This window comes from Rhinolophus ferrumequinum, chromosome 25 (assembly GCF_004115265.2).
Source record: "Rhinolophus ferrumequinum isolate MPI-CBG mRhiFer1 chromosome 25, mRhiFer1_v1.p, whole genome shotgun sequence".
In the NCBI taxonomy this organism is placed as follows: domain Eukaryota; kingdom Metazoa; phylum Chordata; class Mammalia; order Chiroptera; family Rhinolophidae; genus Rhinolophus; species Rhinolophus ferrumequinum.
Window position 1 is genome coordinate 15,361,168 of NC_046308.1, and position 23,653 is coordinate 15,384,820.

At 49.5% G+C, this 23,653-nt stretch overlaps 1 protein-coding gene across 3 annotated transcripts in view; it reads left to right on the forward strand.

Annotated features, from left to right (window-relative positions):
• Positions 1-23,653, forward strand: part of SGSM1 (small G protein signaling modulator 1) — an 82,695-nt gene that overhangs the window by 35,113 nt on the left and 23,929 nt on the right. For all 3 annotated transcript variants that reach the window (XM_033098038.1, XM_033098037.1, XM_033098039.1), the window contains 11 exons: positions 1,048-1,115; positions 1,407-1,552; positions 1,683-1,814; positions 4,477-4,601; positions 5,715-5,782; positions 6,929-7,092; positions 7,256-7,388; positions 13,648-13,786; positions 16,727-16,791; positions 18,439-18,584; positions 21,847-21,975. In XM_033098038.1, the coding sequence (XP_032953929.1) occupies positions 1,048-1,115; positions 1,407-1,552; positions 1,683-1,814; positions 4,477-4,601; positions 5,715-5,782; positions 6,929-7,092; positions 7,256-7,388; positions 13,648-13,786; positions 16,727-16,791; positions 18,439-18,584; positions 21,847-21,975 (1,315 nt within the window). The remainder of the gene's footprint in view (positions 1-1,047; positions 1,116-1,406; positions 1,553-1,682; positions 1,815-4,476; positions 4,602-5,714; positions 5,783-6,928; positions 7,093-7,255; positions 7,389-13,647; positions 13,787-16,726; positions 16,792-18,438; positions 18,585-21,846; positions 21,976-23,653) is intronic.

A 23,653-nucleotide genomic window follows, 5' to 3' on the forward strand; every position in this document is an offset into this window, starting at 1 on the left:
GCCAATATTCTGGTTGAGAGACGATTTCTTTGGGCTAAAATTACAACAATGTTGCTGCCATTTATTGAGAACTTCCTGGTGTCAGAGTCTGTGCTGTTGCTATACGTGCAGGTCAACATGTATTCCTCCCAACAGCCCGGGCAGATGAATTGTCATTCTTCCCATTTTGCAGTGAAGCTCAGAGAGGGTGGTCACCTGTCCTGGGGCACACAGCAAGGGAGGGAATGGCCAAGCTGGACTTAGCCTGTCTGACTCCAGATCCCGTGTCCTTCACCCCCAGCTATAGGATGGGAAAAGCTGAGCCAGCTGGGTGTAGCTCATGCCTGCATCCACCTGCTGTGTGGCCTCCAGCCAGTCACTCACCATCTCTGGGCCTGAGATCCCTTGGGAGGTCAGAACAAGGTCCTTTCCAACTCTGAAATTTTGGTAGTCTCTAGACTGGATGAAGTTTGCAAAGAATTGGAAACCACTACACAACAACTCAAACAAAAACCAAAAACGCTCAGTATGAACACTGCAGTGTTGATGGCATCACATGTTGTTTGAAGAGTCAGAAGCCAGGGCGCGGTTTTGAGTGTGCCAGGCCAGCGTTGCCCACATTAGTTATTTGGACAGGATATAGCCTGTTGGGACAACCACAGCTAAGAAGCATTTTATCGCCTCAATAATAAGGGCAGACATCATCTGTGCCTCTAAATGACTTCCTGTCTGAAATGGAAGATGCAGTAGAAGCAGATAGAACCAGCCAGGCCTCAGCCGCTTTCCACCTCATTAAGGCTTTATCATAGCCATGTATTAACCAGTTACGTGCAGAGCACCATGCTAAGCGCCTTACATCCGTTGTCTCTCTGAAAAGTCCTTCCACCAGCCCTATGAGATATATTATTATTATGCCCATTTTACAGATGGGGCAGCTGAGACTCACAGGTAAACTGGGTGACAGGAGGGAGATTGAATCCAGTCTGCTCTTAACCACAAGGCCATAGTGGCTTGTGCGCCCTCTGCTGGCCACCATCCAAGCCTGCATGTCCTTTCCTCTCTTGCCAGTAAGTACTATGAGAAGGAAGCTCTCCTCATGGACCCTGTGGATGGCCCCATTCTTGCATCCTTGTTGGGTAAGTGGTCCAGTGCTCTGAGCTTCCTCTGAATCTCTGGTCTCGGCTCATGGGGCACCTCCTAAGAGCCCCTCTCATCTCCGCCCCCAGCCTCCTCCCAGCCACCCATCAAAGCTTACCTGTTCCCTGTCTCTGGCTTCCAGGCCCTTGTGCTGGCTTCTCCTTAGCAGGACCCTGGGGCAACCTAGCTGGCTAGAGTGGAGGGGTGGTGAGATGGGTGGCCCAGCTGGTAATAGATGGGAGGGCGGTCTTTCGGGGGCTATGGAATGCCAACTCCCGTCTGCTTGGCAGTGGGGCCCTGTGCCCTGGAGTACACCAAGATGAAGACAGCAGATCACTTCTGGACCGACCCCTCGGCTGACGAGCTCGTCCAGAGGCACCGTATCCACAGCTCGCACCTGCGGCAGGACTCGCCCACCAAGCGTCCAGCCCTCTGTGTGAGTGGGGTGGACAGTGGGGCCCTGTGGGGAGTTAGGCTGTGTTTCGGATGTTGTGTGGGGGCGGGGAACGGAGTGGGGCCTTGAGGTCACTCCGGGCCTCGTCCTTTGCCTCCCCTCACACTGCCAGATCCAGAAGAGGCATTCGAGTGGCAGCATGGACGACCGGCCCTCGCTCTCTGCCCGTGACTATGTGGAGTCCCTGCACCAGAACTCCCGGGCCACCCTGCTCTATGGCAAGAACAACGTTCTTGTTCAGCCGGTGAGAGTTCATCTTGGGCCCTGATCTTCCACTGGGGGCTTAGATCCGGCTTACAAAGGAGGAGTTCCCTCTGGTTCCAGGTTGCTCATCCTTCCATCATCCAGCCATGCACCCACTCACCCATCTATTCATTCATCTGCCAAGATTCTATCCATTCATTCATCTATATGCCAGTATTTCCTTCTGTTCATTCATCCATTCATTTATCCATCCATCCATCCATCCATCCGTCCATCCATCCATATATCCATATGCCAGTGTTTCCATCCATTCATCCATCCATTTGTCCATTTATTTTCCAGTCTATCTGTCCGTCCACCTGACCACCCAGCCATCTATTCATCCGTTCTCTTGTTGCTTACTCATTCTGCAAACATTTATAGTGAACCTGCTGTGCACTAGATGCTTAGGATAGCGCGATGCACGTCTTCATGGTAAATATATAGTAAGCGCTTCCTATGTGTCAGGCCCTGTGTGAAGGGCTTTTAATGGTATCAGCTCATTTAAACCTCACAACCACCACTTGAGGCAGGAACTGCTATCACAGGTAATAACACGGAGGCCCATACAGGCAGGTAAGGGGAAGGTTTATGATTGGACTTCAGGCCGGCCAGTGCCAAAGTCTGTGCCACTTGCCAGTCACCCTCTATGCACCAGCACTGGACCAGGTCGCAGGATGGGTGGTGAGCAAGGCATGTGAAGCCCCTGCCCTCGTGGAACATTTCCTTTACTGTCCCTTCCCCGGGGCCACTTGGATAAGCGTGGTGTTTGGGCTCAGCTGGGGAGAAGCAGAGGGGAGCTATTAGCTGTTGCAGCTCTGTGGTCACAGTTTCAATCACTGGGTGACCCGGAGCGAGTCACTTCTCCCTCTAGGCCTCACCACCTGCGTCACAACGGGTACAAGATCCTATTTCCTCAGAACTAAGAAGCCATGAATTTAATAGGCATCATTTTTTAACATAACCATCAGGAAATAAAACATGCAATTAAATTAGATGCGGTGCTTTATCACTTGAAAATTTTATTTTCCACTTTTTGAAAGAACTCTTTGAGACGTATTTGGATATAGTTGTTTTTTTTTTCCAAATCATACATTACTCGTATAAGTACACACAAGGGAAAATATAATTGCAATGTATTAGTTGAGATAATCGTAAAACTTCTTCACATTTTAGGGTGCAATCTTCTGTTTCACTTTTTGACTTAAGAGTCATCGATCTCCTTATTTTTCCCACCAAATACAATTTTCTGTTCCATCAAGAAAAAGGGTCGACAAACTCTAGCCCATGGGCCAAATGCAGCCCTTCACCTGTATTCAGAAATAACATTTTACTGGAACATAGCCGTGGCCATGTGTTTACATATTGGCTGCTTTCACGCCACAACGGCAGCGTTGAGTGGTTGCAATTGAGCCTGTGAGCCTCGCAGAGCCAACAGTGTTCCCTATCTGGCCATTTACCGAAAAAGTTTCTGACCTCTGATCCAGAGCATGGGAGGCGCAGCATTTCTTGCAGCCATTGCACTTGGTTGTTGATTTGCAAGCAAATCTGGAATTGTGGACACCCCTGCAGTGGCGAACATCACATCGGTGCTCCATTGCTCGGTCCCCAGCCTTCCTACCTGCACAGGAACTTTTCCATTCAAAGCTGAATCACACACAGTCTAATCTTCCTGAAGACGTTTCAAATAGCGCCTGTATTCCACATATAACGTAACAACCACACACAGAACTTAATTGAAGTGACAATATGAACAGCTGTGACCGAGTTTGCACGAGATCAGGCAATGACAACTATGTCACGATGGTGAGCTGCTGCTGGTTGTAAGATGCATCCCCATTTCAGGTACATTAAACTGTGAAAAACAAAGTGGCATTTTAGAATCGGTGAAAGACTGCACTCGTGCTCCCTCGTGGGGTTGCAGGCTTGGGTGGTTCAGTTGAGACAATGTGTGTGGTGCTGAGCCCTGTTCGCTACAGCCTGAATGCTCAGTAAAGGTTAGTTGTCTGTCTCCACGTGTTGTTGTTGAGGTGCTAGAGGGACTGCCTCCTCTATGGGTGAGGCTTGGAGACACTCCCCTCCACCACCTCTCACTTGGGGTTAAACAGAGCAGGTGAGAAGCTCTGCAGGCAGATTTGGGAAGGCAGGGAGTCAGGCTGCTGGGCGGGAATATGGTGGGGCCTTTGGGGAAGGGGCTTCTGGGTAAGGTCCAAGAAGGGGCCGTAGATTTCAGCTGCCATGTCTTTCTGCCTTAATATTGGCCAAAAAGATGGCATATAAATGCCTTCTGTTTTGTAAAGGGTGGTGTGGAGAGGGACAGAGCCTCTTCCTGGTTTTAAATAACCCCTCCCACCCCCCACAGCCCCCACCCCCGCTTGCAGCAAGGCCCCAGGACCTCAGAAGGGAAGTCTGAGTGGGAAAGTGCTGGAGGTGGGCGGCTTTCACAGCTGGATCCGTAGAACCCTCCTGGGTGGTTGGCCGTAAATGACTTTGCTTAGCGTGACTACCTGGAAGGAGCTCAGGGTCTTTCAAATGGCTGTGGCCTTGGAGGGAATGACCCAACTTCTCGGTTCTGGTTATGTGTCCTTGAGTCACATGGCCGGGGCCCACCTCCACTGTGACCCTGGCACTACGACCAGGCCTGAGTCCTCCTCTCTCTGCAGAGGGATGACATGGAGGCTGTGCCGGGGTACCTGTCCCTGCACCAGACAGCTGACATCATGACCTTGAAGTGGACGCCCAACCAGCTGATGAACGGGTCTGTGGGCGACCTAGACTATGAGAAGAGGTAGGGCGCCGGGTCCCTCCCCTCCCACTGGCACGGGGAAATGTGTCCCCTGTCCCCGTTGCCCTGTGCCTATCTGATGCTCCCTCGGGTTGTTATGGCTGCTTGGCTCAGCTTCCCTGCGAGTCTGGCCTCATCGGTAATCCAAGGACTTGGGAGGATCCAGAAACCAACTGGAAGAATCTTAGGGTGTGGGAGTCAGGCAGAGCCCTGGCCAAGACACCACCCAGAGAGAAATCTTAACAAAGATCTCATAAGCCCACAAATGGCAAATACTCCCCCATCTGCTGCCACCTTTCCCATCACGGAGGAGAAACCTGAGGCTCCTAGAAGCCTTCAAGGCATACTGCTGGCACCTGTGAAATGAAGGCTCTGGCGTGGCGATTCTAACTCCTGCCCGAGGACACATGTTGGCCTGGAGATCGAGTCTGAGTTAGTCAAGGATCTTAGATACGGGTAATAGAAAACCAGACTCAGGCTGACTTAAGCATTTGCTCCCATGAACTGACAAATCTTGGGGCAGTGGCCTCGGGCATGACGAGATCCAGGGACTCGAATGATGGCGACCTGAAGTCTTGCCATCTCTTGGCTCTGTGTCCCTGACTGTTGACCCCATTCTCAGGCAGCCTTTCTCTTATCACGGCCCCCTGCATCTCCAGGCTTCTGTTATTCTTACCACTGTTCTCCTAGCGGAAAAGAGCATCTCAATCCCAGTAACGCTAACGTAAAGCCTATAATTGAATCTCATTGGTTCTGCTTGTGTCGTGGAACCATCCCTGAACCAATCACTGTGGCCAAAACAGTGGAATGTGCTGATTGGCCAGGCCTGGGTCAGGTGGCCATTCCTGGTCCTGAAGTGCACTGGTGTGTGGGGTCAGCCTCAGCCACGTGGTCTGGGGGTGAGCGAGGGGGATTCCTCAGAAAATTGGGGTGCTGGGACCAGAAGAAAGGGAGTTAGAGGCTGGGACGACTGATACAGATGTTGGGGACAGGGACAGGTGGGTCCTGGTGAGAAGGGTAGAGGAGCCCATGGATGTGGTCTTCTGGCCTTCTGGGCTCTTCACCACGATGAGGTGGGCAGGCATCCTGCAAACCTAACCTTCCCTCGCTTTCCAGCGTCTACTGGGACTACGCCATGACCATCCGCCTGGAGGAGATTGTCTACCTGCACTGCCACCAGCAAGGTAGGGCCTACAGGGGGAGCGCGGGGCTGGGGCGTTCCACCCGGATTCCCTGCCTGCCCCTCCCCATTATTTCCTGTGCAGCCTCAGACAGTTGACTTCATCTCTCTGAGTCTCAGTTTTCCCATCTGTAAAAACGACACCTACTCATGGGGTTGCTGAGAGAATCAAATGACGAATGCTAAGGGCTCCACATCAAAAGCATCAAACCCAGGATGTTAGTCGCTGATACTTACTGAGCGCTTATGATGTGCCAAGCATGGTTCTAAGTATTTACATGTCTGTTATTTAATCGTCACAACCACCCAGCGATAGGGGCTCCGTCATCCCAAGCTCAGAAGTGAGGAGGCAGCTTGGCACAGAGACACACAGCCTGTAAGCCCCAGAGCCTGGACTCGATCCCACATCTTAATCACTCCAAAGTCAGGGCTTTGCAGCTCTGGGGTTAATAACTAGAGTTCCTCACAAAAAGCAGAGGGCCATCCTGTTTTGGAAAGCAAGGGATCTGTGGCCCACCCAGGTACAGCACATGAACCTAGTTTGATGAGATAGACCTGGGTTCAGCTCCAGGCCCTGCCACTTACCAGCTGTGTGACCCTGGGAAAGTTACATAACCTCTCTGAGCCTCGGTTTTATCATTTGTAAAATAGGCAATAATATATATGCCTCAATTTTTGAGTACTACCATAAGATGGTGCCTTTAAGATGCCGTACTTACGTACAGCATGTGCTCATTACAGTTGAATGCTAGCCACAGTCACCTTCTGCCCTGAGGTGGTGTAGGTCTTAAAGCCTCTGTACGGACATAGGTCAGGTGCCTCCGTACGGACATAGGTCAGGTAGATTTGTAGCAGGTGCTTGGGGGCATCGTTTTCCTTGGGGGTGGGTGGCTGCAGGGAGACCAAACCACACTCTTCTTGACTGTGTCCTGCAGTTCCCACTCCACGATGATGGCAGGTGGGATGAAAGGGACTCGGGGGAGGTAAAACCTGCCCTTGGCCTTCTGCCCAGGCCTTTCCCAGAGCCCGGGAGCAGGCCCATGGGTCTGGCTCAGCATACCTGGCTGGGGGGGTGTGGGCCAGGAGGGCCCTGTCCCCGTGCCTCGTAGTGACTTCCTGCTGGGTCTTCTGTGGCCGATTGTGGTGGCAGTGGACAGCGGCGGGACGGTGGTGTTGGTCAGCCAGGACGGGATCCAGAGGCCGCCCTTCCACTTCCCCAAGGGAGGGCACCTCCTGCAGTTCCTCTCCTGCCTGGAGAACGGGTTGCTCCCTCATGGGCAGCTGGACCCACCACTCTGGTCTCAGCGGGGAAAGGTGAGTGACAGTGGGTGGGGGTCAGCGATGGTGAGTGATCACTCCTGCCCCTGGGTCCTGTGCGGCTTCCCGGGCTCAGGCACACCCCATCAGGCCCCTCGGGCTGCTCAGGTGGGGGGATGGGTGTGTCCCAGGCACCGTGCATTGGGACATGTTCTTTCAGGGCAAAGTATTTCCCAAACTGCGCAAGCGAAGCCCTCAGGGTTCCGCCGAGTCCACGTCTTCAGACAAGGAAGACGACGAGGCCACGGATTACGTGTTCCGCATCGTCTACCCGAGCCTGCAGTCTGAATTCGGTAAGCTGCCCGGTCCCGGGGCCCCTGAAAACGACCCAGGCATGTGGAACGAGAGGACAAGAGGTATAGATTGTGGGACCAGCAGGGAGACCTGAAATCAGGAAGTGTGTGTCTTGGTGGCCTCGGTTTCCCGCCAAGTGAGAATAACCACTCTCTACTTAGCTGATAACGCTGTGGCTGGCCGGGAGGTGGCATGGGGGGTGGGTAGTGGCAGTGACATGGGCTCTGGAATCCTGCTTGAATTTGGGCAAGTCACTTCAACCCTCTGTGCCTGTTTCATCACCTGTAAAATGGGGATGTTGATGACAGCTATTTCCTAGGGCTCTTGTGAGGATTATGTGAAATAAGGCATTTGGCACAGAGAGAACACACAGATGTTAGCTGCTGCTTTGTTGTTGTTATTATTGTCCTGCGAGATACTGTTGTAAGGATTCAATGACAGAGTGGAAGTGATCAGTGTAAAGCCCATAGAATAAGGCCTTGTACACAGTAGGTCCTCAATAAACGGTAGTCAGAACAGCAGAGAGGACACGAAGCACTGAGCTCTAGCACGCCCGATGACAGTAGGTGTCCAGCGATACGCCTGGTGACTGCCGGGAAACACATGCTTAGCGAACGGAGGCTGAGTGAATTCATATCTGAAAAGTTCGTGGAAGGAGGCTGCATTTATTAAGCACTGTAGGGATGTCTGTTAAATCGGTATTAAGTTACAGGTTCTTTCTATTAACCTCATTTTATTTCACCCTCTGTGGCCCCATCGATCGATCCCTTTGACAGACAATGGCTGAGCCTCTCTTTGCTTAAGTGACCTCAGCTGGGCAGCAGAGAGGTTCTTTCGAAAGCAGATGTCCTCCCAGAAAGGATGGACTAACCGTACCAAGCCACTTAAGGCTCCATCTCTCATCCATCGCTGAGTCGGATCCAGGGTGTGGGGCAGGCTTGGCAGTAAGGTCCTATGTGGCTTGAAAACACATTTAGTGTGTTTTCACCCATATGTTTCTTCATGGCCAGTTCCGGCATCATTAAGAGCCACAGAGTGTCCTGAACTATTCATTACTGCATCCGTTCCCACCCAGATCAGGGTCTGGAGCCATCCCAGCCTCAGCACCACTGCTCACACCGCCCCGCCAGACAGCTGATTCATCAGAGAGGACCAGATGCCCAGTGGCCACCTTCCAGAAAACTCTCTCCACAGGGGCTCTTCCTCCAACAAATTACTTGGAGGCTCCTGCTGGGAGCCAGGCTGAGTGCTGGATGTCCCTTATTTGAGGAATATCAATGTTAGCCTCTTCTGTCTCTCTGCATGTGCTGCCAGTGGAACAGACTCTAGCTATGCCCACCCACACCCCTCTGTGAACGCAGCCCCACTGCCAGCCTCAGGGTCTCTATGCCTGAGGGGTTTCTCCGGCCACCAGGGTCCTCCTGCCCATGGGTGGGGCAGATTAGAAGTGTCAGGAATGAATGCTCCCTGAGCAGCCCTCAGCCAGTGACTGAGAGAGGTGGTATATCAATGCCCCGGCTCCCCCACCCTGCAGCGAGACGACTGAAATGTGTTCTGCATTGCTCCGAGGTCTCCCAGGAGATGGAGCACCAGTTGCCCGCAGCCGTAACTAATGCTTCACTCTCAGCCTCCTCTTCCCGTCTCACTTCACCTCTCCCTACCCGTGCTTCTTGGGAATACCTCCTAAATAAACTACGCGCACTTGAGTCCCGACTGGATTTGCAGAAAACCTGCTAAGTTAGTTTATTTAGAATGGGCTTCCTGATCTCGGCACTACTGACCATGTAGTGGGTACATGGAACCGTTCTTTGTGGCGGGGGCTGTCCTGTGCATTGTGGGATGTTGAGCAGTGTCCATGGTCTCCCCCCACTAGATGCCAAGTAGCAAATCCACCCCCACCCCAGACATGTCTCCAGCCATTGCCAAGAGTCCTTTGGAGGCAAAATTGCCTCCAGGTTGAGAACCGCTGGTTTAGAGAAAAGAAAACATCACAGCGTTCAACTCAGCCACAGCAATATGGCCAGGTGACTTGTTCCCTCCAGCCCTCATTTCCATGTGTGTAAAATGGGGATAAGAGCACCCCCCACCCAGGATTATATTCTGAGAAGTCAGTGTGATGATACATCAAAAACACCTAACGGGACAAGTGACAAATGTTCAGTGAGCAATGGTAGATATCCTGTATTAAGTGTCACTGTGTGTCAAGCCCACCACAGCCCTCCCAGGCAGGTACCGTTGTCATCAGCATCCTCTGTTTTTCAGAGGAGGAAACTAAGGCACAGAAAGGTTAAGAAATTGGCTCAGGGTTGCACAGCTAATCCTTGGCATGGCTGGAATTTGAACCCAGAGAATGTGCTTCTCACACACCACTCCATGCAGATTGTTTGGTGAGATGAGGACATTCTGGTTTCACCCTCTTCATCTTCCAGGTCAGGTTCAGCCCATGTGGACATGGTGACCCCATTCTTGGTTGATTTTTTTCAGGGGCCTGAGTCACACAGAGTTTAAAAAAAAAAAAACTTTATGCTTTTTATCTGTTAGAGACATGAAATCCTTTCTGGAGAAGCACCTAAATCAAAACTCGGCAGACCCCTTCTTGTGGGCCAGTTTGGCCCACTGTCTTGTAAATAAAGTTTTGTTGAAATAGGGCCACACCCATTCATTTATGTATTATCTGTGGCTGCTTTCACGCCACAACAGTGTGGTGGAATCGTTGTGACAGAGACCGTATGGCCCAGAAAGCCAGAAATATTTACTATTTGATCCTTTAAGCAAAAGTGTGCAGACAGATGCCTCCCTTCAGTGATAAGAGAGAAGAGTGTCACCCTGTGGGAGGGAACGTGTGGCCACCCGTGGTTCCAAACTCCCTTTCAGTATCGTCTTACCCCTGTCTTCACCACCGGGTTCTTTGCCTGCCCCTTGTGCACAGAGGAGGCAAAGACAAGTTCTGAAACATTCAGAGTTCACCGCTGGAGAAGGGCATTTTCAGACTGCTTTGTGGCTGCGACTGCTTCTGCATGTCCGGTGTGGCGGGTGAGCGCCACGTGTGCTTCCGAAGCACCCGAAATGCAGCTAGTCCAAGGAGAGGTGTGCTGTGAGTGTGGAAGACACACCTGGGATTTTGAAGACTTGGTACAAGAAAAAGAATGTAAAATATTAATACTTTTATAGTGGCGATATGTTAAAATGGTAACATTGTGGATATATTGGGTCAAAGAGACCATGCGAGTGTATCCTTGAGATTGATTTCACCTGTTTCTTTCTACCTTTTCAGTGTGGCTACTAGGAAATTTTAAATTATGCATGTGGCTTATATTGTATTCCCACTGGACAGTGATGGCCTAGTACAGGGTTTCTCACCCTTGGCACTGTCGACATGGGGGCTGAATAATTGTTTGTGTGTGGAGGTGGGGCAGTGCCTTGTACATTATAGGATGTTGAGCAGGGTCCCTGGCCTCTACCCATTAGATGCTAGTAGCATCTGGCTCATTCCCAAGTTGGGACAACCGACAATGTCTCCAGACTTCACCAAATGTCCCTCGGGGGCCCAAAATTGCCCCCGTTGAGAGCCACTGGTCTAGGGCATGAATGGTAGGGGAGATGACAGCCAAGGGGAAAAGAGCTGAGAAAGCAAGAATAGGATCTGGGAGTCTAATCCCCTGGCTGGAATCCTGGCTCCACCACTTACTAGCTGGGCGTCTTGGGCATGCTGCTTAACCATGCCATACCTCAGTTTCCCAGTCTGTCAAAGGGGATAATGCTAGTACTTGTGCTCAGTAAGTGATAGTTGTTGTTAGTGGAGAGAGACGGGACTTCAGTGAAAAAGACCAGCTATGCCAGTTACTACACTACCTGGTGGGGCCTTGGATGATTTGAGTTGTGTCATCATTCTGAGCCTCATTTTTTCTTCTGCAAAATGGGAAAAGAAATATGTCCCTTCCAGGCTCCTATCCTCTGCCTAGCATGGCCTCCAGCACATAGTGGGCACTTTATGAATATATCAGCATTCTTTCTTCCTCTGATCAAACACTACGTGTGGGGAGGGCAGGGGAAAGGTTCAAGCCATGAGGAATTGGTTCTTCAGGCGCTTTGGTGTTTCACCTACCTCAGACCTTCCATTTCATCGTTGCTTTTTGTTTTGTGTCTCAAGTTGTTCCCGGTCCCTCGTGCAGCACTTCCCCTGTCTCCGTGGGCCCTGCCTGGATGGCGGTTCCTGTGGGCCAGTCTGTGCTGGTGGTAGCCAGGGGCAGTCGGTGGGCACAAACCAGATTGGATGCCACCTTTCCCACACCAGGCTTGAAGCAACAGCCCCCCAGTAATGTCTGGGCACCTTCCCCCACCCCTGGGGCTGGGTGCCGGCCACCTCTGCCATGTTGTCATTTGAATCTCTGTCCCAGTGGAGATGGAAGCAGAAGACAAATTGATGCCCTTATGCCGTCTAGCCTCCACCCTGCAGGACACAGGTTGGAGTGGTGTGGGTTCCGTAGCAAAGGGGTCCATTGCTGATGTCTGCAGGGTAGGAGGGGCTGGGGGCAGAGGCGTGCTTGCCACACCTGGATGCAACTGATCAGTGCTTCCCTGAGAGTGGCGAAGAACTAGGACCATTATTCTAGAACATTTTTCAGGGGCTTACGGGTCTTTCTTAGGCAGCTCATTGGTGAGTCTGCGTGGAGAGGACTAGTATAACAAGCCACTTTTGGTGACCCCTAAAACCTCATTCTTTAGGCAGCTTTCTACTCTGTCACTGGGTAGGGGCAGACCCTGTCAACTACTAAGCTCTAATGACAAGGGGGGCCAGGTTCACAACTCCCCCTGCCTTTGGAGCCTGAGGGAAGAAGCCAAGTATTATCAATCCTTGAGGACACCTGGCACATGGGGCAAATATGCACCCCCTTAACTTCCTAGAGCATGGCTTGGTGAACTATGGTGCAAAGGCCAAATCCAGCCTCATTCTGGACAGCCAAGGAGCTCAAAATGGTTTTTACATTTTTAAATAACTGAAAAAATAAAAACCAACAGAAGAAGAATATTTTGTGACAGGTGAAAATGATACGAAACTCACATCTCAGTGCCCATAGATAAAGTTTTATTAGAACACACTCATGCTCATTTGTTCTCATTTTGTTTGTGGCTACATTTGCGGCATTGAGTGGTTATAATAGCGACCAGGTGGCTTGCAAACTCAAAAATATTTTTCTACCTGGCCCTTTACAGGAAATATTTACCAAGCCCTGTCTTAGAGAAAAGAAAAATTTTGTACCTGTCTAGAATTGCCAAGAGGCCAGGAAGTTAACTTTAGAAATTGTAATGCATACGACCATGTCACTGGTCTGTTTGTTCTGCAGCATTGCAGATGCTGTGGTTTTCATGGAGCTGGGAAAGAAAACAGTAAAGGAAACTATAAGTGCTGTATCCTGGGAGCAGCTGATCAGGAATCACCAATGTCCAGGAGTTAGGAGATCAGTCGTGCCCTCTTGGTTCCCAAATGTGGCTGCTGTATCATTGTTTTTGAAATACAGACCCAAGGGCTGTATCTACAGGCAGTTTTAATTCAGTAGGTCAGGGATGGGATACAGGCTTAGATGGCTTTTTAACAGACCCCCACGTGATTCTGAGGGGTTGCCAACCTGTGTGAGACCTGGTTGGTGGAGCAGCTGCATGGCTCAGGACCATGGACAGCGCAGGCGCCCTCATTGGGTGGGGGGACAGAGACGACACTCCACTGGGTCCTCCCCCCACCCTCAACATTTGCACTGCCTCCTCGACTGACGAGTCAGGCTCCCTCGGTCTCACCGTCAGAGACTCTCTCACTCAGAGAGTCTATCGCTGGGGACTCGAGACCATTAGCCCTCCCCAGAAGCCCCCCGCAGGCTCCCCTTCCTTCCTGTCAGCGTCCCGTGAGGACAGCTGAATGACAACATGGTGAGGCTTGGCCTCCTGCTCTGGGATTGGGCCTGTTCTCTTGGCTCTGGTCTCTCTTTCTCTCTCTCACTCAGTTCTATTTCTCTCTCTTCATCTGTCTTTCAGCTCTGCCCATCTGCTGGTGGCCCCAAATCTTGGTGGTGGCTTTCATTGTGTCAGACGGGCTCAGGGACCTGGGTCAGACAATAATTGGGGTCACTGTTTCCTCCTGTGACATTCAGGGTCTTTCTCTATCCCTGTGCTGGCCTGGGAGTGGGCTGCTTGCTTTGGGGTGAGGTTTCTGGGATCACATAGGCTTAACCAGGGCTCTTCCTCTGCCCCTTCTACTCTCTGCAGTCCCCCAGGACCTGATGGATGTCTCCGTGAGCCACCTGCCATCCCTATGGCAACCCAGTCCCCGCAAATCGTCCTGTTCATCCTGTTCACAGAGTGGCTCGGCTGACGGTGGCTCCGCCAATGGCTGCCACCATGAGAGGTATGAGGGGCTTGAGCTGTGGATGGAGGGAACAGAAAGATTTTCCAAATGTTTATAGATCCCTGTTGCTTGCCCTGCACTGACTTCAGAGGAGTAAACGTAGGCTATGGAACCATCCAGGTGTAGGTTAAATCCTAGCCTTGCGAAGTCCTAGCTGTTGGAGCTTCCTTACATGTATCAGTCAGGATAAACAAGGTATGTCGCAGTAACAAACAGTCCTAAAAATTTCAGTGGCTTATTACAACAAAGGCTTATTTATCACGCATGGCGTGTATCTATCATGGGTCAGCTAGGGACTCTGCTTCTACATTAAAGAGCCCACCTGATGAAGCAGCCACCATCCTGAATATTGCCAGTCACAGTGATGGGGGAAAGGTAGTTCTGGAGGGGCTTGAACCAGCAATGAAACGCTCCTGCCCGAATGCGGCCCCTGGCATTTCCACTCACACCTTATTGGTCCCATCCACAAGGGACCAGGAAGTGCAGTCCCCAATGCTCCTGGAAGGCAGAAATCAGAAATATTACTTAATGACAACCACACGTGCCTCACTTTGCTCCTCCACCATATGGGGACACTCACGCTTACTTTACATAGCTGTTGTAAGGACAAATCAATTAAGGATCTCAAATAGCCAGCAGGTGGTACCTGGCACATGGTAATGTTCAATAAATGACACTTATTATTTTATTGTATGCAGTTAAATCCCCAGATCATCTCTTTCCTTGCCCATAGCACTTTAGTCTCTTCAGAACTGCTCAGGCCATTCATATGTATGCTCTTGTTCCCACTGACCCTGCCTGGCCTGGCCTGGGAGGATGGAACCCTTTTTTCCTTGCTGGGCCTCTGTTCCAATGGGTGGTCCAGTCTCCAGCGGTAGGAGTGTGGGGGCTGGCATCACATTTTTGAAGTTATCTAAACCCTGGATTTCGATGTGTGGTCTGTGGACCAGCAGCGTCAGCACCTGAACAGGTTCTAGTCCTTCATCCCCGACCCCCTGAAGCCGAATCTGCAGTGAACAACACCCCAACATCATGCCTGCATTTTTCAGTCTGAGAAGCACTGATGTAACCGGAGAGTCTCCCATCTTAATGTGTATCAGAGTCACCTGGGGAGGGGGTGGGGCGGGGTGTGCAGGAACACATACTGGTTCCTGGACTGCTTCCGAGAGGTCCTGATTGACCTAGGAATCCACGGGTTGGAGAAATTCCAAGTGCTGCATGGGGTGGGGTCCATGGATCATTGAAGAATGCTGTTCTAACCTACCGTGTTTCCCCGAAAATAAGACCTAACTGGAAAATACACCCTAGCATGACTTTTCAGGAGGACATCCCCTGAACATAAGCCCTCATGCGTCTTTTGGAGCAAACCTTAACGTGAGACCCGGTATTATTTATGGGGAAACACGGTAGTACCCCCTCACTGCATTTGCTCGCATACCTGGGTGGCGGGGAGCTCCCTGTCTTGCAGAGCCAAGTACAAGGTGGCCCAGCTGTCATCACGAAGCTGTTCTCATGTAACCGGAGCAAGCCTGAGCCTCCCCAACCTGAGAGCACAGAGAGGGTGGCTTCAATGTTTAATGCCTCCATGTGCACGACTGGAGGACGTCAGCCACGCCTCCTCCCCGGTCTCCCCGGGTTTTCCTGGGTGTGCCCTGGGAGGTTTTTCCTCTACTCTGTTCTTTGCAAGAATGCACTGCACTCCCTTCAGCAGTCCTTGTTTTTTTCCAACAATGCTGGGGCCTCACTCCATGCTCCTCTTTCAGTCCCCCCAAAAAGCCCCCCAGAACTCCCATGGAAGGAGAATCTCGGAGGCATCACCTACTTTTCAGTCAGCCAGACTCTGAATCCCAGTTTGGCCCATTTGGCTCAGCTGGGTTACTTTATAAGTTAGCACGCTTTCTGAAAGTGTCAGAAACCCACTTCACACTGGCTCAAGTCAAAAAGAAAATCTGTTGGGGCCGGGCCGGTGGCTCAGGTGGTTAGAACTCCATGCTCCTAACTCCGAAGGCTGCCGGTTCGATTCCCACATGGGCCAGTGGGCTCTCAAACACAAGGTTGCCAGTTCAATTCCTCGAGTCCCGCAAGGGATGGTGGGCTGCGCCCCCTGCAACTAAGATTGAACACAGCACCTTGTGGCTGAGCTGAGCTGCCTCCCGGATGGCTCAGTTGGTTGGAGCAGATCCTCTCAACCACAAGGTTGCCAGTTCGATTCCTCTGCTCCCACAAGGGATGGTGGGCAGCGCCCCTTGCAACTAGCAACGGCAACTGGACCTGGAGCTGAGCTGCACCCTCCACAACTAAGATTGAAAGGACAACAACTTGACTTGGAAAAAAGTCCTGGAAGTACACACTGTTCCCTGTCCCTAATAAAATCTTTAAAAAATAAAACAAAACAATTTGTTGACAGAACTGGGAATTCCAGACGCATGGTGGCTTCAGGCATGGCTGGATCCAGATGCTCAAAACAGGATTTCTTGCTTCAGCTCTTGCCTCTGCTTGCCACTGTGATGGTTTCATTCTCTAGCAGGCCCTTCTATGCAGTGGCCAAAATGGATCCCAACAGCCACTGCGCCATATCCCACTGGCTTAGGAACTTAGGAGAAAAGAATGTCTGTTTCCTACTTGTTCCAACAGAAGTCCCAGGGCTGACTGTCATTGGCTCAGGTTCGATCACATAACCATCTCTGACCCAATCACTGTACCTGGGTAGAATCAGCCAGGGCAGAAACATAGAAACAGGAAGATGACGGGGTGTCGGGGAGCTCCCAGCTGATAGCAGGAGGGGCAGTGAAGCCACATGGGCAGAAACAACACCCCATAGTCCCTCTGACGGGCTGCTTTATCTGCTCCTAGAGATAGCGAGTTGTGCTCCTCTCCAGGGCACCTGGGCTGTGTGTGGATCTATCTGTCCTAAGTAGCTCCCTATTTTTCCACCTACAGGGCTCCACTGAAGCTTCTCTGTGACAACATGAAGTACCAGATCCTTTCCAGAGCCTTCTACGGATGTGCGTGTTGTCCTTATTTGCCATGGTGGTCTCCAGGGAGCATTCACTGAGTGCCTAGTGCCTGCCAGCACTATTGGGGGAGGGAGCCTGGCTCTCGAGTGTGAACCTGTGCTCCCTCTTTCCTTGATGTCTATTGTGGGTGAAGTTACATTAACCTCTCTGAACCTCAATTTCCTTATCTACAGATTGGGGGTAAATTTTATCCCTTGGTCCTAAGAGAGGGTAGTGAACAGTGGGGTTCCTTGGTGGCAGAGGTTTGGTTTAATCACTGCTGTATTCCCAGTGCCCACCTTAGAAGCCTTGTTTTCAGGATTAGATGAGAAACATGCATAAAGGCCCCTACTGTATTTCCCCGAAAATAAGACCTAGCCAGACCACCAGTTCTAATGTGTCTTTTGGAGCAAAAATTAATATAAGACCCAGTATTATATTATGTTTATTATATTATATTACATACATTACATTATATTATATTATAATAAAGACCCATTTTTATATTACAATAAAATAAGACCCATCCCCAGTGCGTAATGCAGGGCTTGGCATGGAGCAGGCCTTGGGTGAGTATTTACGGAACCCAAACAGGATTGCTTCCTGGAGGAAGGGGTGGGTATTGAGATGGTGTCTTGAATGATGTCATCACACAACGTGGCTCATCCCTGATTATGGTTTAGAGCCCAGGTTCTAGAGCCAGGTAACGTGGGTTCAAATCCCAACTCCATACTTCTTAGCAAAACGACTTGGGCGAGTGACGAGACCAGTGTGTGCCTTGGTTTCCCCACGGGGATAATAAGCGTACCTGCTTCATAAGGTTGTGGTGAGAATTCAATGAGTTAAGTTGTGTGAGCTGCAGGAACAGCTCCCTGGCGCATCATGTGGGCTGTGTCAACGTTAGCCATATGTCCTCCTGTCATCAGCATCGTGATTATTCCCGTTGTTGGTGAGAGAGAGTCCTCAGGCTCTGGGAGGTCCAGGGACCGCTCTGGGAGGTAAGGATGGGGTGGCGGGGAGAGACAGAAGGAAGGGGCACAGTCCAAACCAACAGGCTGGCACTTGCTGAGTGCCTCCTGTGTGTCGGGCTCTGCACTGTGCCGCCCAGGTGCCCAGGGTGGAGCAGGTCCAGGGCGGCAGGTTGGCAGGCATTCTTTGAAGAGTGCGGGGCCATCTTTGGAAGTAAACCAGGTGGCCTCAGCATCTTCTCAGTCATAACTTGCCAGGACCTTCTTTATCCAGCTGCAATTTGAACACGAGTCTTCCATTCTCTTTCTGTCTTGGCGTGGATTGGAGGCACCCAGAGACACAGTGAAGCCACAGAGTCAGGAGCCCCTTTCTGCCTGCCCCTTCTCTGCCTCCAGCCTGTGAATTAAATGCCATGGTTCCAGCATGGGAGCTGATGTCACCCTGACCAAGGCTGAGAACGGTGATAGGACCTCCCCAGGGTCACAGAGCTGTTAAACAGTCAAGCCAGCAAGTGACCTCGCCCCTCCGAGCCAAACCTTCCTTATCTGGAAAAGGGGGGTGATGAGAATTTCCTGGGTCACGAGGGTTCACGGAGATTGGGGACAGCACTTTGGAGACTCTGTGAGACGAGGCGAGGAGGGTTGGACGCTGGATGGTGACCCTTTCCCTCCCTTCCTTCCCTGGCAGGGCTTGCCTACTGCAGACACCTGTCCACCGTGAGGACACACCTGTCAGCCCTGGTCAATCACGTGATCGTGTCTCCAGACTTGCCCTGTGATGCTGGAAGCGGGCTGACGGCTGGGATCTGGGAGCAGTACCTTCAGGACAGCACAGTAAGGCTTGGCCTGGCGTGGCCTGCAGTGGGCCAGAGACTCGGGCTGGGGGGCGTCTTGTCATCTGAGGAACAGACCCACCTGCTTGTGGGGACTTAAGGATGTCGTGACATCGTTGGGTTCTGTGCACCCAAATTGAAGGCCCCCTCCTCCTCTTGAGAGTTCCAAGACCCATAGCTCATTTCTATCCATTGGGGTGAAGACCCAGGAAGATGGGAAATACATATGCTTGCCTGGGTGGCGTAAGGGATGAATCAGTCACTAAGCATTTATTAGGCACCATTTGTATGCTCAGTCCTGCACGAGGTGCTGTGGTCCCCAGCCAGAGGGAATTTACAATCCAGTTGAAACTTCTTAGACTGATGAGAGTAGCTAAGTTAGAGGGAGGCAGCTGGACCAAGGAAACCCCCACCACTGTTCGAAACTCTTTCTCCCACTTCTGTCTTAGGGCCTATAATTATACCAGTAGGTATTTCACCAGGAATTGCTTTCTAAGATTTTATTAGAATACAAATGTCCCTGGAAGGAATATGTTTATGTTTGAAGTTTCATAGTCAAGTAGTTTGGGAAATATGATTCAACAGCTCTCTGTATCCTGCAGGACTTCTCAGAACCTTGGCCTTGCTAATAGGTTTGTCACTCTCAAACCTATTAGCACGGCCAAGGTTCTGAGAAATTTGGGGCATGTGGGAAATCAGATGGAACAGTCCCTCAAATGTATTTGGCCACAGAAACCTTTGTTTGAAAAGTACCTCCCATGGCTGGTGGAAGGCGGAATCCACTTTAAGAAACACTAGTTGAAGTGCTGCCAAGAGCAGCCATTCAGAGGAGATCCCTGTTTCCTCCTTGCCGGATGAATCTAGGGGATCAGTTAGCTGGGTGTCTTTTCACTCGGGGTCTGGGGAGACCAGGCTGATGAGCACCTGGGTCGGGCGGCCCCAGCCCCACTGGGGGAAGGTGCTATTTTGTACATCCATCTGGGAACACCAGGGTACTCAGTGAGAAGAACACACTGGTTCTCCAACCTGAACAAGCAGAAGGGTGATTTTACTTTTTGCTGAAAATAGTTGTTTTAAATTACAGGAGGAATGCGTAGTTTCTGTAACAATTCAAAGAACAAAGAATGCAGGTGTATAGAATACAAACTTTTAAAAGATTGTCTCTCTGCTACATTCTTCTACTTCTTGTCCCCTGAATTAATGTATAGTATCAGTTTGGTGTAGATCCTTTCATAAGCATTTTCTCTGCCTATACATCAATAAATACATCTATATAGATATACCTGTAACTCTTATTTTAAAAAAAAACGAGGTGACATATTTGCATTTTAAGTGACCAACTTTTATATCAAGGATATCATTCAGATCTCTAGGCGAAACATTGAATCTTAGCATCGTAGCACCTCACAGATGGGTGGACCACAATTTATTCAAATCTTCCCCTAATGCTAGATGACTGGCCTCTCCCCCTCACCTTTCAAAAATTATTTCAAGCAATGCTACAGTCGACATCTCAAAGCACATACCTTTCTGTACTAGTGCTTTTATTTCGAGGGTAGATTCCTAGAAATAAAATTGACTGATGCGCGTTTAAAATTTAAATAGATAATGGCAGCTTACTTTCTCAAAAGGTTGTGATGTTCATAATCCCAGCAATCTATGAGAATGCACAGCTCATGAAGAATTTAAAAGATTTATAGTCTTCTGGGCTCCACGCCAGCATTACAGAATTTAGCATCTCCGGAAGTGGAGCCAAGAATGTATAGTTTTTGGAAGTTCCCCAAATTCCTCTAGTGATCTCCCCCAATTTGGGAGGCACCAGTCTAAGGGGAAATGGGTTAAAAACAAACAATTAGTCAAAATGACTATTTTTCATCTAACATTTTGCAACCCTTTCGCAATCTGTTTCGCCAGTGTTGGCTTCATTGTGGTATTAGGGTACACGCTGCAGTAACAAACACTCCCCACTATCTGACAGCACAGAGGTATGCTCACCTAACAGTCCTGGGTGGGCATTCCTGCTGAGTGGGCCTCTCTCCTCCCTCCAGAAGCATCTTTCAGTTTTGTGGCCCCACCATCCTCCAGGGACTAGTGGTCATCTACCTCCAGGCAGCAAGGGGGAAATGGAGAGCAAAAGGGGAGTTCACCTGCTTCTTCAAAGCCCTGGCCTGGAAATGGCTTACATCACTTCCTGTCACATCCCATTGGTCAGAACCCAGGCACTTGGCCACACCTAACTGCAAGGGAGACTGGGAGATGGAGTCCAGCTATGGGCTCCAGAAGGGGACATGGATTTTTGGTGAAGAGTTAACAGCCTCAGCCATAAATATTAGTTCTCTGATTTTTAAACAGCTTTGACAAGGCCGTCTATGTAATATGAATAAAAATTCCTACAGGGACAAAAGAATGGCTGGTTTTGCCCTTGTGGTTGGGTATATCTAAGACTAGCATTAAGATGTGAAATATGCTTTTAATTTTGGAATGTGAAATAAAGAGGAGAGAAGAAACAGCATCCCGGTACCCTTCAGAGTTTTCCACGCAGTTTTTACACACACTTTTCACACACACACACACACACACACACACACACACAACCTTCTGGCCCCCCAGCTAATTGTAACTGCAAAGCCTCTGCCTGAAAATGAGTTTTCAAAAAGAAAGAGGACAAGTCTCCACAATAGAGCAAACAGTTGTTAAAGTTATCTGAGTGTGCACAAAAGGGATTAGTCTATGAAGGACCAGCTGCAAATGTTCATTGTAGATTAATTTGCTTTAAAACAATTTTCTTAGAGCTGAGTCAAAATTAGTAACTCCAATATGATATTCCCAAATAAGCACAGTACACAAAATTGGCTGAAAATTAAGTAGAAATGTAAGTTCATTGTATACCAGCCTTTCTCTTTTTTCTTTTCACAAAAATGGGTTCTCACCAGACATGTTCCGCATCTTGTTTTGTTTTGTTTTTTTCTCCACTTAACAACACTCACTATCTTTTTGTGTAGGTTCCCAAGGATGCACTCCCTGCCCTTGTTACTCTCTGTGCGGTATTTCCATGTAGAGGTGCACTGTTCCCCCACTGGTGGGCATCTGGGGGGTTCCCAGGGTTTTGCTGTCTTGATGCCACAATGGATATCTGGGTACAAATGGCTTTGCTCGTTAGCACCATGATCTTTGAGGGCAGGTCCGAGAAGCGGTACTGCTGGGTCACAGAGTCCACTCCTGCTTTTCTGTTGACCAAACCCTTTCCTCTCCCTCTCCCACAGAGTTACGAGAAGCAGGAGCTGCTGCGTCTCATCTACTATGGGGGTATCCAGCCGGAGATCCGCAAGGCTGTGTGGCCCTTCCTCCTGGGCCACTACCAGTTCGGGATGACGGAAGCAGAAAGGAAGGAGGTCGGTTACCCCCGATGGGCCATGGGGTCCTTGGCAACAAAAGGAGCCACGTACTATGGGGCTGGGGAGCCCTGGTCCCATGTGGGACCAAGATGGGGCAGGGAGATGTGGGGAGTCAGGCGGCTTGAGGCTGTCCAGTAGAAATACAGCACAAGCCACAGATGTCCTTTTTAAAAACGAACTTCTTATTTTGAGATAATTCTAGATTTATATACAGTTGTAAGAAAAGATGCAGAGAGATGTAGTGTATCCTTTATCCAGTTTCCCCCGACGGTAACATCTTGTAAAACTATGGTATAATATCACAACCAGGGTGTTGACATGGATGCAGTGTGTGTGTGTGTGTGTGTGTGTGTGTGTGTGTGTGTATTCTCTACGATTTTATCACACGTGTAGGTTTGTGTGTCACCACCACAGTCAACATACTAGACATGTTTAGTGTTACAAGGGTCTTCAATTTATCCTTTTGTAGCCACACCAGTTTCCCTTGCACTCACCCTTGCCCCTAACCCTTGGCCATCTATTTTCCATTCCTATAATTTTGTCGTTTCGAGAATAGTATATAAATGGAATCATACAGTATGTCACCTTTTAGGGTTGATTTTTCTCACTCAGCATAATTCTCTGGCGATCCGTCCAAGTTGTTGATTCATTTTTACGGCTGAGGAGTGTTTCATGGTATGGGTGCCCCACAGTGTGTGTTAAGTGTCTGCCTGCGGATGGACGGGTGGGTTGTTTCCAGCTTTTTGGCTGTTATAAATAAAGTGGAAAACATTCGTGTACAGGTTTTCTTATGAGCATAAATGGTCATTTCTCTGGGATAAATGCTCAAGAGTGCAATTGCTAGGTCATGCGGTTAGCTTTATAAGAAACTTACAAATGCTTAGTTTTGCATACTTAGTTTTATAAGGAACTTCCAAGTTGCAGTGGCCGTACCATTTTATATTCCCACCAACAAAATATACGAGTGATCCACACCTGTGTCTAGACTAGGCTTTAGTGCTGTCATGATTTTTTATGTTAGCCGCTCAGACGGGTGTGTAAATGCTATTTCATTGTGGGTTTAATATGCGTTTCCCAAATGGCTAGTGATATTGAACATCTCTGCAAATGCTTCCTTATCTTTGTAAAATGACAGCTAATGTCTTCTGTCCGTTTTCTAATTGAATTGTTTGGTTTTTCACTGTTGAGTTTGAGAGTTCTTTAAATACTGTAGATATTCTTTGTTAGATATGTGATTTGCCAATATTTTCTCCTAGTCCATACCTTGTCTTTTCATCTTCTGAACTGGGTCTTTGGCAGAACAAATTTTCAAATTTTTGATGAGGTTCGATTTAATCAATTTTTCCTCTCTGGATTGTGCATTTGGTATCAAGTCTAAGAACTTTTTGCCTATATCCTGAAGATTTTCTCGTATGTTTTTTTTTTTCTTAAAATGTTATAGTTTCCCTTTTTACATTTAAGTCTGTGATCCATTTTGAGTCCTTTTTTTTCTGTTTTTTGGATACAATTTTTTTGGTATACATTTTTTTCGTATACATGTGTTGTTTAGGTCAAGGTTCATTTTTTACCTGTGGATGTCCAATTGCTCCAGCACCATTTGTCAAAAAGGCTATCTTTCCTCCATTGAATTGTTTCTGCACCTTTGTTAAAAATCAGTTGAACATATTAGTTGGGT